The sequence below is a fragment of the Cnephaeus nilssonii genome (assembly GCF_951640355.1).
Source record: "Cnephaeus nilssonii genome assembly, chromosome: 4".
Classification (NCBI taxonomy): Eukaryota; Metazoa; Chordata; class Mammalia; order Chiroptera; family Vespertilionidae; genus Cnephaeus; species Cnephaeus nilssonii.
In genome coordinates this window covers 26,095,088-26,114,591 of record NC_137075.1, presented here as the reverse complement: position 1 = coordinate 26,114,591, position 19,504 = coordinate 26,095,088, and the positions used below count along the sequence as shown (strand labels likewise).

Sequence of the window (19,504 nt, the reverse complement as noted above, 5' to 3'; positions counted from 1 at the left end):
AAATAAAATAAAAATGACAGTTATTTATTTCTCTCTAAAATCTGTTGTTTAGATTTTAGGGGTTAGGGTTGGCAAACTATGGCTGTAGGTCAAGTCTGGCCTGCTTCCTCTTTTTTGTAAATTAAGTTTTATTGAAACCACACTCATTTGTTTTCTGTCTATGACTATTTTTATACTATAATGGTGGAGTTGAGTAGTTCTGACAGACATCTACTCACAAAACAAAATGCTATCTGCTTTTTACAGAAATGACTCATTTTAGAGTTACAGTAGTGATACATCTGGTCATCCAGAGAATTGGATTCCATCCTCTCATTGTTATGTAATCACTTAGTATAGTATTTACATCTCCATGGATGAAGCTTGCACTTAAGGGAGAAAGAGTGGAAGTAGAGTGGGAGGGAGTTTGACACGTTTTCACTTGTCCCATTGGATAGCCTTGGTCACATAGTTGGAAGGAAAATTTGGCCATGTGCCCAGCTGAAACTCAGGATGGTGGATTTGGCACGATAAGGCAACATATATTCAACTATTTTGAACCAGGTAGTCAGGAAAAACTTGGGAGAAATGCAGAGATCTAGTATGAATGAGAGAATCATGTAAATCTCTGGGAGAAGAGATTTTTGGAAAGAAGAAATAGCAAGGAAATTTTCCATTGACTCCTTGTATTTTTATCTTTCTCCTTCTGTAAGTGTTCAAAGAGCTAACATATATGAAAGTGTCGACCATAAATGGTCAAGAATTTTTCTGTTTATGCTGTTCCCTGAAATACTCTTTGGTTGTATTCATCTAAGTCTCAGCTGATATTCTTTCTCTTTCATGAAATCTCAGGTTATCTCTCTTCCCTCTCCAGTGCTATGTAACTGTTCTATGTCAATTATTGCCTTTTATGTAAGCAATTTCCCATATTAAAGTGGCATTATACTCAAGGTTTCTTGAAAGAAGAAATATACTATGTTTATTAAACTGGATTGTCAGGTATTTATTCTAGAAAAATAATTTTTGGTATACTTTCATTCCATTCTGGTGTACTCAAGAATTGTGTTAAAATAATGTGTCATTTGAAATGTAAATATCATTTACAAGTGAAAGTGGGAACTGAGTATATTTTCTTCATTACAGATAAATAGTGCAACAAATGTAGCTGACTTAAACTCAATTGTGAATGATTGCTATAACTACCTAGAGCTTATTGGATGTCTAAGAATTATCACATCATTAAGTGACAAATATTTATTGGCAAAAGACATACTTGCTTACCATGTAATTAAAAGAGTCCAAGCACCTTTTGAAAGGTAGGTTATTTATATGTGGAAGATTTATTCAAATTACATGTTAATTATCTTATAATGTGAGATATATTTGATAAAAATTTTAAATTATGCTTTAAAACGAACCTGTTAAGGAAGACTACTGTTCTGACCATATATATAGAATTGCATAAATATATGATGCTTATGTAGAAAGAATAATCATCATCTCAATTTATAATTATTTTTCTAAATAAAAATTATTTTAAAAATTCTTACCACTTAAGCCAACTATTTTATCTCTACTCATTCATTTAATACCTATATATTGAGCACCTGTTGTCTGTTGGGTAATAGGTACTGAGCATTCTTTGATTAACACGGTAGATGTGATTTTTAAAAAATTCTTTATTGTTTAAAGTATTACATGAGTTTCCTTTTTCCCCCATTGACCTCTCCCTGGCCACTCCCCCTTCCCCCAGCACATGCCCTCACCCCCCTGGTATCTGTGTCTATTGGTTATGCTCATATGCATGCATACAAGTCCTTTGGTTGATCTCTTACCCCCTTATCCCCTGCCTTCTCTCATAGGTTGGAAGCCTGTTCTGTGCTTCTATGTCTCTGGTTCTATTTGTAGATGTGATTCTTGCTCTTTAGCTTTAGAACACTGGTCTGCAAACTTTTTGTTCCAATAATACTTTGAATGAATTTTGAAAACTTATATATGTCCTCATACTCTAATTTTTAATAATGAAAAACAAAATATATTTGAAAGTAGGGAGAATGGTATGGCATGTAATCATCACCCATATCTAACAATTATCAATCAACCTTTGGCCAGTCTTGTTCATCTATCCTACCCTTGTTATTGACGCAAGTATTATTTTCAAGCTATTATCAGACATCATGTTATCTCAAAAGTAATCATGTTTTTCTTTAAATTTTAGTATCATTAATCCATAGATTTAAATACACTGAGTGGCCAGATTATTATTATGATCTCTGAACGCATAATAATCTGGTCACTCAGTGTATAGCCTATATAATAAAAGGCTAATATGCAAATTGTCCCCTCGAACAGGAGTTCGACCAGCAGGCAGGCCAGCCAACCACCCATATCCCCTCCCACTGGCCAGGCTGGCCGGACCCCACCCATGCATGAATTTATGCACCTGGCCTCTAATATATATACACACTGATTGGCCAGATTATTATGCATTCAGAGATCATAATAATCTGGCCACTCAGTGTATACTTGTGTTGAAATTGTTACAGTTGTTATCTTTACTGAAGTTCAAATTATCTCATCTTTTGCCAGTATAAACCTTATTATGTTGTTTTGAGTTTTTTTACTGTTGACCATTAATGGTCTTTGAGAGCCACCTTGCTGTATAGTACAGTAATATGTTTCAGTCTCATTTTGTTATTCTGTGCTGAGGGACTTTTGTTTCTTTGAATGGGAAATGATATTTCAAAACCAGAGTCTGGATGCTATGGATGCTCATTTTTGCCAGGTTGGTCATTGTTTCTAGGCCTTTTCAGTGGACAAAAACTAGGAAATACAGGTTTTTTGTTTTGTTGTTTTTAAGAAAGAATACATTATGAGGTTATACTGATATTTCAAAATCACTACTGTAAGATGTTTAACTTCCCTTTGTCTCATGTTGAGAATCCTAGTTCTTAAAGTCACTGTAGAATTAAAATCTATAATAATCGGTAATAATAAAGGCGTAATATGCTAATTAGATCGGACAGCCAAACAACCTTCCTGACATCCTTCCAGACAAAGCCACCATGGCAGGGGCCAAGGCAGAGGCAGTTAGGAGCGATCAGGCAGGCAGGCGAGCGGCTAGGGGTGATCAGGCAGGCAGGTGAGTGGTAAGGGTCGATCGATCAGACAGGCAGGCAGAGTGGTTAGGGGCGATCAGGCAGGCAGGCAGAGGGGCTAGGGGTGATCAGGCAGGCAGGGGAGTGAGTAGGGGCAATCAGACAGGTAGGCAGGTGAGCAGTTAGGAGCCAGTGGTCCCGGATTGCGAGAGGGATGTCCAACTGCTGGTTTAGGCCCGATCCCACTGAGGGATCATCCTCTGAGGGGTCCTGGATTGCGAGAGGGTGCAGGGATTCCCCCACCCCCGTGCATGAATTTCGTGCACCGAGCCTCTAGTCTATATATATAAATGCCTAAATGACCATTAGTACCAAACGACCGAAATGACTGGAACGACCGGTCGACCAGTCGCTATGATGCACACTGACCACCAGGGGGCAGACACTCAATTCAGGAGCTGCCCACTGGTGGTCAGTGTGTTCCCCCGGCCAACCTCCCGCGGCCCCTCCACCCGGCTGGCCAACCTCCCACGGCACCACCCCCGGTCGGCCGCCGCCCTCCCCCCTCCGACTGGCAGGCCAACCTCTCGTGGTCTCTTTCCCCGGCAAGCTGACCCCCCAATAGGCCTTGATCGCCAACCAGGCCAAGGGACCCCACCTGTGCAGAATTTGTGCACCCGGCCTCTAGTATGAAATAATTACTCACTTGACTTATTCCATATTTTATAAACATTAGTCTCAGAATAACAATACCACCTTAGTCGGTTTGACTTAGTGGATAAGAGCATTGGCCTGTGGACTGCAGGGTCCCAGGTTTGATTCTGGTCAAGGGTACATGCTTAGGTTACGGGCTCAGTCGCCAATGGGGGGCATGCAGGAAGCAGCAGATCAATGATTCTCTCTCATCATTGATGTTTCTATTTCTCCCTCTCCCTTCCTCTCTGAAATCAATAAATATATATATATATATATATATATATATATATATATATATATATATGTATATATATATATATATATACACACATATATATACATATATATATATATATTTTCGCAGTACTCTTTTTTTAAAATATATATATATTTTATTGATTTTTTACAGAGAGGAAGGGAGAGGGATAGAGAGTTAGAAACATCGATCAGCTGCCTCCTGCACACTCCCCACTGGGGATGTGCCCGCAACCAAGGTACATGCCCTTGATTGGCATCAAACCTGGGACTCTTCAGTCCGCAGGCCGACGCTCTATCCACTGAGCCAAACCGGTTTAGGGCAGTACTCTTAAATTAAAGGGGGAAATAAGGCCCCAGTCGTGTGCAAAATCAAATTTGAATGAAATGTCAATTTTAAGTATAGATTCTGGTCCTCAAGAATCTGGACAATCTTGCTGATTAATACATAAAAGTGTGAACTTAGTATCTGTGAGTCTGCACACGACTGAAATTTTGATCGGCTAAGGGGGCGGAAACGGTCTGAAATTTGGGGGAAAGAGATCTACGTTTCCCGTTAGCTCCCCTCTAGTCCAGAAATTGACAGGGGCCCGCAGCCCGCGCCCCCCGGAGACCTGGGCCCAATCCCGAGCCCGGGCTCCGCGCACTCACGTGAGGAAGCTCTCCGGCCGGCTGGTGTTTTTACCGAGCTCGTCCAGACACCGCTTCAGGGTCCGCTCACCAAAAATATATATTTTTTTAAAAAGAATAACAATACCAACTTTATCACCAATAACAAATACTATTGAAAACAGACTAAAATTATTTTTCTATTTTTCTTGTTCTAGGACTCTAGTGTCAAATTACGGTGTTTTAAAGTAATTTGTAATAGTTATATTTCGTGTTGTTATACTACTAACTGGGTATACTTTTTTCATTTTTTATTTTTAGTGCTTCTTAATTAAAATTTTATTTTTAAAAAAGTTATGTAAAATGCTTGCATGGTTTCAAAGTCAAATCTATAATGAAACTAGAGTACATTGAAAGAATTCAGCTCTATGATACAAATTGTATTCAAAGATGTATAGTTTTTATCTTTATCACATCTAACTTCCATGCCTTGTGAAGTAATCATTTTGGTGGCTTTAATTGTTTATTTTTTCATTATTTGTTTTTTTAAATAATAGCAGATAACTATATAAGTGTATGCATATTCATTTCTTTTAGATACGATACCATTCACCTTTTTTTCCCCTCATTTTTTACTGGGCAATATATTCTGGAGATCACTCCATGGTAGTAAATAGACTTAGTTCTCATTCTGTTTTAGAGTTCTATAGAGCTCTGTTGTTTGGATATATCATTATGTGTGTTTTTTTCAACAGTTTCCTATTTTTTTTCCAACCAGTTTTCTATAGATGGACATTTAGGTTGTTCCCCAGCACTCTCACAAATGAAAATATAACATCATAAACTTGAATATAACTTCCAATATATTTTTAATATTGCAATTTAAAAATAACAGTTACATAGCTCTTTTAAATGTATCCAGATGTCCTGACTATAGGACTCTTAAATAGTAAAATTTTATATGAATAGAATCATCATTTATAATTATGGTTAATACACAGAATAACCCCATATAGTATAAATTTTGATGTGGTTATTTTAAAATTTGAAGTGGATCTCTCTCTTTTTTTCAATATATTTTATTGATTTTTTTACAGAGAGGAAGGGAGAGGGATAGAAAGTTAAAAACATCGATGTGAGAGAAACATCGATCAGCTGCCTCCTGCACACCCCCTACTGGGGATGTGCCCGCAACCAAGGTACATGCCCTTGACCAGAATCGAACCTGGGACCCTTCAGTCCACAGGCCGACGCTCTATCCACTGAGCCAAACCGGTTAGGGCTGAAGTGCATCTCTTAATGAAAGAGATGTTTATTTCTCCAAGTAGTTCGTGTATCTACAGATGGATTTTTCTGATTGCTAACTCAGAGAATTTATCATTGTTTATTTCTTCTGTTTTGTTTTGTTTTTATAGATATGACTAATCTAGATGTCAGGAAATGCTTCCCTATCTGTTTAATTGGTGTTTAAATTAAAACTGAATGATAAATAGGAGTTAGGCAGATCAAGATGAAGAAGGCAAGATAAAAGCTGAAGAGTAATCCCTCCTATGTAAAAGATAAAGTATCATATAACAAAAAAATCTTGAAAATATATATCTGAACTCTTAAGAGTCTTATAGATGTCAGAAATAACAAGGAAACCAAAAGCCACATTCCCTAGCTGTCATATGAAATCAGAATCCTCAGTTTGCACAAACTTGGGTTTGGCATCCTGCATGCACCCTCATCTGAAGCAAAGAAATTAACAATGTAATTGATTTTAGGATTCATAAAACTTGTAGAGTGCTAGGCAAAAGCAAATACATAGCAACTGTGTTGGGAAATTGCTGCAGTCTGGGCCTAATGGGAGCGCTAATGATACCTTGCTAAAGAAGAGGCATTTCCAGTAGAAGGCAAAATACACAACGAAAAAAGCAAATATTGGGAATAGCACTCAAGAATTTAAATAACAAAAACAAACTGAATGAGATAAAATATTAGTACAGTAAAACTGCGATATGATGGACTAATATGGGTGAGGGAGTGTTGGTTAAATTTGAAAGTCTGTTACATAATAAACTAGGTTTTCCGATTGTGTATGTTAAAAAATTGACAAAGTAGTTGTTTACCTGTTTTTACTTACGTAGACATGTTTGTGTAATTAAAATTAAGTATGTATAAAAAGTTTAATTTCACAGAAAAGTTTTCTATATGTATTATAGTAATTTTAAATTCACCTGTCACCCCGAGTAAACAAATGCAGATGCGTGGCATGATGTGGTGTGATCATATGCTAATCATTCACCAAACACTGTTTATGAGTGGTGACTCTTGGATTTAAATATGTAAACTATAGTTGTAGATGTGTAATATTTATTTATCTTGACAAAATTATTAGTGTTTTTTCAAACATATGGGCTATTCACTAAAATTTGTTAAAAGTAACAGTGAATTAATACCAAAAAATAACCTGCTAATTTAATTGTAAGCAAATCTTGGTTAAAAGCATTTTAGAATTAACAGGGTGTTAATTTTCACATATGACATATGGACCAGAAACTTTGTTTGTTAAATCTAGGTCTGCAAAATCGAGGGTTTAGTGTAGTGATTTAAAAGAGAAAATAAACAATTGGGGGGAAAAATACACGCACAAAATGAATCTAATAGCACTTCCATGTTGAAAAATGACCACATCAGTTCTGGATAACATGGAATAGACATAGTTCTCTTTATTCCTTCTGCTAAGTACAGTTAAAAACCCTGAACATTACATGTAAAACAAACATAAGACTGAAAGGTAAGGAGATGAAAGCAGACCAGCTGGGAATCTCAGAACCCAGGAACGACACAGCAGAATGAAGAAGAAATCTAGACCTTCTTTTATGAAGTAAAAGTAAGAGAATTTCTCACCAGTAGACCTACTCTAAAATGAAGTCTATAGGCAATATTTGAAACAGAAAGCAAATTACTAACGGTACTAGATGCCCAGTGCACAAATTCATGCATGGGTGGCGTCCCTCGGCCTGGCTGTCAATTGGGGCCCATCAGGGTCTTCTCACCCAGTCCTGATTGGTGCCATGGGGGCTGGCCAGCTGGGAAGGGACCGTGGGAGGGCTCCAGGGCATGTCCAGCCCTCTTGCCCAGTCCTGATCAGCCGAACCCCAGCAGCAAGCTAACCTACCAGTCGGAGTGGTCAGTGTGTGTCATAACAACTGGTCAGCGGTTGATCAAATGGTCAACTGATTGGTTGGACACTTAGCATATTACGCTTTTATTATATATGATAATTGTGAAACATCAGGAAGAAAGAAAAAAATGAAAAGAATAAAGGCATGTTTCCTTCTCTTGTGTTTTCTAACTCATGTTTCATAGTTGAGTTAAAAAATTACAGTAACATTTTATAATGTGGTTCTAGTGTATGTGGAAGAAATATTTAGGAAATTACATTAAGTACAGGGAAAGGCAAAAGGACTTACAGAGAGGTAAGGCTTATAAAATGTTGATACCAGTAGACTTATATTTTAAAAAAAAACATACAAAAAATACACTCAACAGCACTATAGATAAAAAAGGAATTTAAAAATTTAACCCACAGGAGGACAAGAAAAAGGGCACAAAAATGATCATGGAAATGAAAATGTTAAATGGTAGGCAGTTGAAGAAAAAACTAGTGATCAGGAAGAGGAATATGAGGATTTGTTCATAACAGAGAGAGATTGAAAACGAGGTTTTGTGAAAATTAGAATAAGAGAACCCAAACATATATTTAACTAAATAAACAAGATGGAGGCAGGACAGTATTATAGAAAACACAGCTTAAGCCCTGGCCGAGAGGCTAAGTTAATTCGAGTGTCATCCTATACACCAAAAAGTTGAGGATATAATTCCTGATCAGGACGCGTCCGGAAGGCAACCAGTCAATGTTTCTCTCACATCAGTGTTTCTCTCCCTTCTTCTCTCTTCACCAAAATCAATAAAAATTTATTCTCGGGAGAGGATTATGAAATAAAATAGAAAATGCTGCAGAAAAAGTTCTTGAGGATCATACGGCTTAATGAGCCAAAGTAGTGTAGTTTGTGGCGAAACTGCATTCTGAGCCAAAAGACTTGTAAAAATGAGTTATACTGAAAGCATTTTTTTCTTTTCAGTAATGTCAACAATGAAAACAGATAGCTCTGGTAATAACTTGACAAACTAGTTACATTATCATTCAAAAGTGAGAGAAATAGACTTTTTGGGACAGTTTACTTTTTTCCTAAAGAGATTAATAAAGTATATATTTAAGGAAGAAAAATTGAACCTAGAAAGAAAAAGATACAAGAAGCAGCAGTGAGCACAGGTATGGGGAAAATATGAATAAATAAAAGTGAGCATTGGCCATTAAAAAACAACTAAATTTTGGTAAAATGGTTAAAATAATTAAAACATTAGTGAAAAATTAATCTGTAAGAAGAATGGATATTGTTGGGTTTATTGTTTTAAGGGACTTGTGTTGAGGTAGTAATGAGGAAGCATCAATTAGCTTTAGATTATTAAATCAAGTGTGTATCTTTTAAGTTATGTTCTAAAATAACAGGAAGAGCATATGTAACTTCCAAACCAGGTTGGTGAGGTCTGGGGGCAAAATAAAGAAGATAATGGACAGAAAATAGGGTAAAAACAAGCAAAGAAAACACATGTTCAGAGAAAGCACACTATAAAGTAGGAAAATCTAAATTTAGATTGGTAAGTATGACACATATAAATAGCTTAGACTTTTGTATTAAAAAGATCTTAAATTGCATTTTAAATAAATTACTTTTAACACAAAATAAAAAGTTAATGAGTTTCTAATTTTTAAAAAGAAATATTGTCCTTAAATGACCCTAATAATAGTGTAAAAAAGAACAAATTCTTTAGGAACATTGAAAAGTTGAATCTATTTGTACCTAAAAACATGGCCTCAAAATAGGTAAAGCAAAAACTGACAACAGCCCTAACGGGTTTGGCTCAGTGGATAGGGCGTCGGCCTGCGGACTGAAGGGTCCCAGGTTCAATTCTGGTCAGGGGCATGTACCTTGGTTGCCGGCACATCCCCAGTGGGGGGCGTGCAGGAGGCAGCTGATTGATGTTTCTCTCTCATCGATGTTTCTGACTCACTATCCCTCTCCCTTCCTCTCTGTAAAAAAAATCAATAAAATATATATTTTTTAAAAACTGACAACACAGAAATTGTTTAAATAGTTGGATATTTTAAACAGGTCTCAAAGGAGTTAAGTTTAAGCATGCAAATAATTAGGGTCTAAAATAGCAGTGATTGTATTTTGAAAAGGGTTTATAAAAGGAAGAACATTAAAAAAACTTCACAGCGTGTACCCCACTAATAGATTAAAGGAACAGAAACATCCAATCACAATTTTAGATGCAGAAAAAGCATTTCATACATTTAAACATCTTCTACACTAATAAAAGAGTAACATGCAAATTAACCATCACTCCGCTACACCCACAAGCCACACCCACAAGCCAATCAGGAGCGAGAATGCAAATTAACCCAACCAAGGTGGTGGCCGGCCACGGAGCCAGCAGGAGGCTTGGGTTTCCCCGGCGATGGAGGAAGCCAAGCTTCCTGCACGCCCTGGCCTCTGCTCAAGGCTACAAAGTTTCAATTATAGAAGATAAATAAATCCCATATCCCAGGGCCTCTGCTTGGGTAGCCAAGGGGCGTGGCCGGCCTGCAAACCACCACAGGCCCCTCGCCCAGGCCACCCCACGCCCCCAAGGGAACCCCCACCCTGATCTGGGACACCCTTCAGGGAAAACCAGCCAGCCCCCACCTGTGGACCAGGCCTCTATCCTATCTAATAAAAGAGTAATATGAAAATTGACCATCACTCCAAGACACAAGATGGCCATCAGGGAAGGGCAGTTGGGAGGGACCAGGTCTCAAGGGAGGGCAGTTGTAGGCGATCAGGCCAGCAGGGGAGGGCAGTTCGGAGGGACCAGGTCTGCAAGGGAGGGCATTTGGGCGAGATCAAGCCTGCAGGGGAGGGCAGTTAGGGGTGACCAGGCCAGCAGAGGAGGGAAGTTGGGGGCAACTGGGCCTGCAGGGAAGGGTAGTTGGGGGGGACCCATGCCTGCAGGGGAGAGCAGTTGGAGTGGGGGACCAGGCCTGCAGGGGAGGGCAGTTAGGGGCAATCAGGCTGGCAGGGGAGCAGTTAGGCATCAATCAGGCTGTTAGGGGAGTGGGTAGGGGGTGATTAGGCTGGCAGGCAGAAGTGGTTAGAGGCAATCAGGAAGGCAGGCAGGTGAGCAGTTGGGAACTAGCAGTCCTGGGTTGTGAGAGGGATATCCGACTGCCCATTTAGGCCTGATCCTAAAAAGGCAGTTGGATATCACTCGAGGTGTACCAGATTGGAAAAGGTGCAGGCTGGGCTGAGGGACACACACCCCCATGCATGAATTTCGTGCACCAGGCCTCTAGTTTATACATAATTTTAAAATAACACTTTGAAATACCATTATAACGAGTATTTTCTAAACATTCAGCAAACATCTCTAAAGGTGAACTGTTACCAGCATTCCCCTTAAGGCCAGATAAGCCTAGAATATACATAATTACTTCCTTGGTTTCCACAATATGCTGAAGACTCTAGCAGAGCAACAAGACCAAATGAATAAGTGAATGTTATTAAGGATTAGAAGAACTAAAATTATCATTTGTAGCCTGCATGATTATCTAACCTAAAATAATCTAAGAAATTCTTCTGTAGAGTTTTTAGCAAGGTTACTGGATACAATAAGTAAAAAGATTCTAGCAGGGAGGTTTGTGAGTGAGAAGGAATGGTAAAGAAATTGGCAAACAGAGCAACTTATTGTACAAAAATGTTTACTTTGAGAGTTTATGAAACTAAGAAGAATTTTTAACTAGCATAACAAGAGTAAGAGCAATTAGTTTTAAGTGTTCTAAGGCCTTTGCATTGTTTAGGAAGAGGGTAAACACTAGTCCCTCCCAAACCCCATCCATGGTTTCACTTCTCTCAGTTTCAGTTACTTGTGATCAATCATGGTTCAGAAATATTAAGTGAAAAATTTTATAGAGAATTAATTTTAAATTGTACATTGTTCTGAGAAGCATGGAGAAATCTTGCACTCCCTGAGATGTAAATCATTCTTTTATCCACCTTATCCATGCCCCTTAGTAGCCATCTTGGTTTTCAGATGGACTGTCACAGTATTAAGTGCTTGGATTCAAGTAAACCTTATTTACTTAGTAATAGCCCTAACGTACAAGAGTAATAATACTGGAAATTCAGATTGCCAAAGAGAAGCCATAATGTGCTTCCTTTAAGTGAAAATCAAACATTCTCAACCTAAATAAGGAAATAAAAAGTCATATAGAGTTGCTATGATTTATAGTAAGAACAAATCTGTAAAACTGTGAAGTAGGTTCATCCTAGTTTTGCTGTGTTGCACCTCAAATTGCAAAAGTTACAGCCACAGTGCGTGAAAAACGCTTAGTTAAGATGGAAAAGGCATTAAATTATGGGTGGAAGACATGAACAGAAAACTTGGTATGAATGATGGCAACATGTTGCACCGGAAAGCATTGCGCTATGAAGACTTCAGTAAGGGATTCCTGAACCAAATGACACCAAACCATTTACTGCAAGTAAGGGATAATTACACAGACTCAGGAATAGGCTTGGATTGAAAAATATAAAAATTACTGAAGAGGCTATCTGCCCATGAAGAAAGTACTGTCACATTTCCAGCAGAGTTAAAGAAGTTGATTACAAAGAAGAAAGGTATGTATATACAGAGAAAAAATATAGTATATTAGGGTTCAGTACTACCCACAGTTTCGGGCAGCTATTAATGGGTCTTGGAACATATCTCCCAAATACGGGGAGACTACTTCATGTACTTTGATTCACTTTAGATTATAAATATACCAATTAAAATCTTAAAAAAGAAGTAGTATGACTTTTTAAATAGAAGGTAAGTTGGAATTTAAAAATAAAGCTAGAAATGTTAACTCCCTATTGTAATATCAAACACATGTATGAATGTTCTCTCAGTACTTTTCTTCTCTTAAGTTTTAAGCAGGGTCTGAAAACTCTTGGAGTTTTGGAGAAAATTCAGACTTATCCAGAAGCATTTTATAGCATCTTCTGTCATAAACCTGAGAATCTTTCTGCAAAAATCCTTAGAGATCTTTTTACAGTACACACATGTGACGCACAGTCTTTGGGGTTTTGGAACAGTTACTTACAAGCTGTTGAGGGTATGTGGATGTTTTATTTTTATCTAACTGTCTTTGAATGTTTCAGTATATTAGTTTATTTCTTTGAGTTTTGCATTTTGATAATAAGAATTTTCATTGGCTACATATTTACAAAATATTTAAAAATAAGTTTGTGTGATTGAGTTGATATTGATGAGGAAAGGTTACAGAATAAAATTATATTTTACAATGTTTCTTTATATAATTTGAGGTCAGAGGCATTCTTCCTAGGAATTTTAATTATATGGGTGATAGCCACAGTATAGAATAGTATAAAGGCTAATTGTCTGTTTCACCTTTCTCAAACTTGTTACATTTATTATTCATCCTTTGGTTAGGACTATGATATTGATGTTTATCATGGAGCATTAGCAATGTGAAATCTTTTTAATAGTGTGAAAGATATTTTGACTTTCAGTTGAATCTTCTTTCAGACAAGTTATTATTGTTGTTGTTTTACACAGTTTAGTTTTTCTCTGCATTTATTGAACTAATTGATTTTCAACCAGTGTGCCACAAGAACTTTAAAACATGCAATCCCTGACTATTTAGTCAGGGGCACTGACCTCTTTTCCCTTAGATTGTCAAATGAAAAAATGACAACAGTCAATACAACAATAGCCGTCCAGTGTGAGTGAGTCAAAATTATACCTTTTTTTTGTGTGTGTCAGATTGGCACAAAATACATTTTTTGGTGTGATACAGAATTTTAGTAATTAGTTTATGTGTGCCATGAGATGAAAAAGGTTGGAAGTCACTGAACTAGTTTATCAAATAATGATAACCTAGAAGTAGTTTATGATATACTAATTGTTTTTAGTATAATATATCCCCAAAAGATGAAATTTCATAATCCACTGAACCTCTTGGACTCTATGATAACTTTAAATTAGAGAAGGCATTCAAATATACAATGAGTAGGTCAACTAAGTGATTTTGTGAGTCCTACTTTGAGATTCAAACATTTATTGAATGTACTGTTTTCCTATTACTACATTTGACTTAGTTATTTAATTTGCCCAAGATAGATGTGGGAGTCTCTGCCTTTCAACATTCCCAGTCAAGATGGGGAAGAGTCTATGATGGTAGCAATATATAATGAACTTATTTTTCTTCTTTTTGGTAAACTTTTCAGATGGTAAATCTGCAACAACATTGGAAGATATTCTTATTTTTGCAACTGGTTGCAATTCCATTCCACTTGCTGGATTTAAACCCACTCCTTCAGTTGAGTGCCTTCATATGGATTTTCCTGTTGGAAACAAGTGTAATAACTGTTTAGCTCTTCCAATCACCAATACATATAAAGAATTTCAAGAAAAAATGGACTTTTCCATAAGAAACACTTTAAGACTAGAAAAAGAAGAAAGCTCTCACTACATTGGACATTAAGGTGTTTTGAATAAAGAGATGCTTCTTTAAAAGCTGCTATTGATACTTTTGTTTCAGATATTTGTCCATTATCACTTTTGAACGAATTTGTCAGCTTCTTGGTCCAATAAAATTTATGATGTGAACATAAAGGGATGTTTTGGCCATTTAAGCTAAAAAAATTTGTTAAGGTATACCATTTAAAGTTGATGATGTTTTTCTATTTTGTTAGTATACATGATTTGTAATCTTCAATATAAATATTTTTAGAATGGCTGTTAGACTTTCTTCAAGCATAGTAGCATGGTATATATAAGAGAAAAACTTGTACTCACTATTTTTGTAAATTTGGATTAGCTATAGGATGCCACAATTTTTTTCCAGTTTTATGCAATTTTCAAATTATTATTTTATTTTAAAGCATTAAAAAAAAAAGAAAAGCTAATTGATAAATTCTGTTATATAAATCAAAGGCACATATTCTGGGGTATGTGTTACATGTATCCTTTTCTAGGATGGCACTAAATTGGTTGTTAAAAATGTGTTTGTTTTTTTAGATTACTGATTTATATTAAAATAAACCCACACTGCAATTAGATTATGCCTAAGGAAGTACGTATTACATAAACAGCAGAATTGCACAAATATTCTATAATCTGTGGACATTCCATAGTCTTAAAAATACTTCTGAGGTGGATAAAAATATATAAAAAAGTGTATTCTTTAAAGCCATGGCTTTAATCATAGGAGTTTTCCCCCCTGTTAGATCCATAATAATTTCAGGTATCTGAATGATATCTGTGGGTTGTCATGTGGTAGGTTGGCTATTTGACAGGTTATTTATTTTTGAGATGGTTGTATGATAGGTAAGCTCACACCATTGCATTACTGCTATCTTTTTTGCTCTTGAAAGGTATCTATTTTATAGGTAATGTAGAAATATGTAAGAAAGAAATACAAACAGAATAAAAAACACACTCTAATCTCATCATGCAGAATTAACTGATGTGTTTCTGAGTATCCTTCTATAAACTCTTGTTTCATTTTGTAACTTTATTAATATTACTAAAAGTAACAAGAAACTAATAACAATTTGAAGTTTATGTCTCCATCCATAGTCGTGTTACCATAATTATATACATTTTCACAAAAGAAAAAATTGGAAAAGTCTAATTTCTATAATGTTATAAAATATAAATGGGTTTTCCACCAAAGTAAATTGTATGAGAGGTAAATTGCTTGGTTGCAACCACATTTTTCTTTTTTTAAAAAAAATAAATAAATATTGATTTCAGAGAGGAATGGAGAGGGAGAGAAGAGATAGAAACATCAGTGATGACAGAGAATCATTGATCAGCTGCCTCCTGCATGCCCCCTACTGGGGATTGAGCCTGCAACCTGGGCATGTGCCCTTGACCAGAATTGAACCCGGGACCCTTCAGTCCGCAGTCTGATGCTCTATCTGCTGAGCCAAACTGGCTAGGGCCACATTTTTCTTGATACACAAAACAGGTATCAGTTATCATATTCTCATTTTCCCTGAGGAACATCCCTCAGTTACTGATTTTTTGTTGTTGTTAATCCTCACTTGAATGCAGTCACTGATATCTAAGGATATTTTTTACATTGATTTTTTTAGAGAGAGTGCAGGGAGGGAGGGAGAAGAGAGAGAGAAAAAGAAACATTGATGTGTGAGAGAGAGACATTGATTGGTTGCTACCTGCACACGCCTCGACCAGCCAGGGATCAAAACTGAGACCCTTCCATGCTTGCGCTAGTGTTCTAACCACTGAGCGTCCAGCCAGGGCAGTTAAAGAAAAATAACGGGATTGACTTGATATTGGTAATATATCTCTTAATACCAAAGGAAAATTAAAGCATAGTCTAGTGTACTATTCTTTGTTATACTTACTAAAAGACCCAGCAAATTAGAGTTTCACTTTCATTTAAAATGTTTAAGAACATTAAGGCATTTCTTTGTCTTGTGTTTAATTTAGATTATTGAAAGTAATTAAAAGGACCTATTATCAAAAAGGGTTTGAATATCTAATATAAACCTCAAACTTGCCATATAGCTTTTATTTCAAATGTTTTGATAGATTGGCTACTTCATTCCTTAATCTACCTAGTTTTATGAAATTTAAAAAGCCACTAAAACAGTACAAACAAAATCTAAACAAATTTCTGGTTATTTGTAGTTTTATTTAGTTTCCCCTGCAGCAGTAATTTAGCTGATGATTACTGTCACTTTTTAGGTGGGGAGGGATGGGAGAGAAGAAGGGCACTTGGTTTGGCCACAATTAAAAACAGTATGGTATTTCAATTCCTCCTTTCATTTAATGTGTAGACAGGGCCTTAGGGATAAGGTGGTATAAATAATCATTTAGGATAGGCACAGTTTAAACTGAAGCATAAGTATTCATATTGAAAAATGTTTTCTGATTTTAAGGATGTTACATTAGTATGATTTTTTTAAAGATTAATCTGTTTAATCAGGGCATATCAGAGAAACTTGTAGGTTGTTTTCTGCAGTGTTACAATGTCAAATGGTATTATGATTTTTTCTATTGTTATAGCCAGTGCACAATTCTTACTAATGTTGATTTTATAAAGGAATAATGCTATAATCCTTTGTAAATGTGTGTATGTCTTAAATATTTTAAACTAAATGCCATATATTTCAAGCTTGTTTCCTATTGTTCTCAATGTCAAGGAAAATAAAAAATTTGCCTATTATGCATCTATTATTAATGGTCTTTGGTTAGTTTTATATTCATTGTTTTAAAACAGTTTTATACTTTTTGATGTGAGAACTTCATTTGAAAGTCTTTTATATAATTATCTACTATTATACTTGGTTGTTTTAATACTTAAGGTAAATATTCTTTAAAATATCAGAAACTAGCTTATGATTTTATATTTTGTCATATTTAATTCCTATTTTATGAATAAGCCATTCTCTGTTTGGGTCAAGTAAAAAAACCTTCATTTGATTACTAACTTGAGAAGACTTTTCCTATGACCCAACATATGGTCTATCTTTGAAAATGACGCATGTGCACTTGAGAGGAATGTGTATTCTGTGGCTTTGGGATTAAATGTTCTGAAGATGTCAATTAATTCCATCTGGTCTAATGAGTCATTTAGGATTGATGTTTCTTTGCTGATATTTTGTTCAGAGGATTTGTCCAATGGTGATAATGGGGTATTAAAGTCTCCTACTTTGATTGTATTGCTGTCAATCTCTCCCTTGATATCCTTCAGGAGTTTTTTTATGTATTTGGGAGCTCCTGTATTGGGTGCGTATATGTTTACCAGAGTTATTTTTTCTTGTTGGATTGTTCCCTTTAGTATTATGAAGTGGCCTTCCATTTCCATTCGCCTGAAAAACCTTTTTCCATCCCTTCACCCTCAGTCTGTGTGCGTCTTTTTTTCTAAGGTGGGTTTCTTGTAGACAGCAGATATATGGGTCTTGTTTTCTTATCCAATCCATTACCCTATGTCTTTTGATTGGGGCATTTAATCCATTTACATTTAAAGTTATTATTGATAGGTACTTATTTGTCGCCATTTTTATTCTTTACCCCTGTGTTCCTTCTTCACTTCCTATTTCTTTTTTCTTTTTTTCTTTTTTTTACAGCAGACCCTTTAGCATTTCTTGCATTGCTGGTTTGGTGGTAATAAATTCCCTTAGTCCTTTTTTGTCAGTGAAGCTCCTGATTTCACCTTCAATTTTGATTGATAGACTTGCTGGGTACAGTATTCTTAGATTCAGACCCTTCCTTTGCATGACTTTGTATATTTCATTCCATTCCCTTCTGGCCTGATGAGTTTCTGTTGAGAAATCAGTTGATGGGGGTTCCTTTGTAGATAACTTTCTGTCTCTCTCTTGCCGCTTTTAAGATTCTTACTTTGTTGGTGGTGTTTGCCAATTTAATTATAATGTGTCTTGTCGTCGGTCTTTTGGGGTTCATTTTGCTTGGGACTCTGTGAGCTTCTTGGATTTGTGTGGGTTTTTTCTTCCCTATATCAGGGAAGTTTTCTGTTATTATTTCTTCAAACAGATTTTCTATTCTTTGTTCAGTTTCCTCTCCTTCTGGAACCCCTATTATGCGAATGTTGTTTTGTTTCATGTTGTCTCAAAGTTCCCTTAGGCTCTCCTCCTCCTTTTTAATTTTTTGTCTAGAAGCTGCTCTACTTGGGTATTTTTTCCCACCTTGTCTTCTAGCTCACTGATGTGGTCCTCTTCTTCTTCTAGTCTACTCTTGATGCTTTCTATTGAGTTCTTTACAGCAGTGATGTCATTTTTCATTTCTTCTTGGTTCTTCATTTCCTCTTGGTTCTTACTCATATTGTCGAATTTGTCTTCCATTCTTTTCAGCCACCTTATGACCATTTCTCTGAATTCTTTCTCTAACAGGTTGCTTGCCTCCATTTTGTTTACTTCCTTTTCTGGTGATGCCTGCTTTTCTTTCATATGCGGGCTGTTTCTTTGTCTCGCCATGGTCTCTTTTCTCCGGATGTCTGGTTATGTAGTTCTCTCCTTTTTGTGGTGGAGTGTAGAGCTCCTCTGAATCCATGTGTTTGCGCCAATTGGGGACCAGTCTTCTGGGGTTCGCAGCTGTTCGGTGGGTGCTGCAGTTGTAGATTTTCAGGCTTCCGATAACCTCCACTTTCCCCTTCAAGATGACGCGATCTCTGCGTCCAAGTCAGTCACTCAGCTCTGGGATGGATCCCAGCAGCAGTGGGGGCTGCCCGGTCCGGGGAACCCCGTCCAGCAGTCCCCCACCTTCTCCTGGAGTATATCTATCCCTTAACTCGCCAACAAACACTCCCCGTGCGACCCTCAGTTTTTCTTTCTTTATCCTCCGGGACAAGGCTCGGGACATGTCTGTATATTTCGCCAGCATTTTTTCTCCTGTGGGGCATTTTTTTTTTAAAAAAAATTTCATTATGTGCACTCTGTTCAGGACAGGTTTTTATCACTTTTATGTAGGTACTATATAAAAATGTCAAGCAGTTTCTTTGCTTTTTTGTTTTGTTAATTCTCACCTGAGGATCTTTTTCCATTGATTTTTTTTAATTATATATTTTTATTTATTTCAGAGAGGAAGGGAAAGGGAGAGAGAGAAATTTCAATGATGAGAATCACTGATTGGCTGCCGATTTAGCCCGTAACCTGGGCATGTGCCCTTGACCAGAATTGAAACAGAGACCCTTCAGTCCGCAGGCCGACACTCTATCCACT

General features: G+C 36.6%; 1 protein-coding gene across 2 annotated transcripts in view; it reads left to right on the top strand.

Moving 5' to 3' along the window:
- G2E3 (G2/M-phase specific E3 ubiquitin protein ligase) overlaps nt 1-19,124 on the top strand; it is a 76,800-nt gene extending 57,676 nt beyond the window's left edge. For both annotated transcript variants that reach the window (XM_079769403.1, XM_079769402.1), the window contains 3 exons: nt 1,123-1,295; nt 12,698-12,885; nt 14,021-19,124. In XM_079769403.1, coding sequence (XP_079625529.1) covers nt 1,123-1,295; nt 12,698-12,885; nt 14,021-14,277 — 618 coding nt within the window. In that variant the 3' untranslated portion in view covers nt 14,278-19,124. The remainder of the gene's footprint in view (nt 1-1,122; nt 1,296-12,697; nt 12,886-14,020) is intronic.
- Nucleotides 19,125-19,504: the final 380 nt, after the last annotated feature.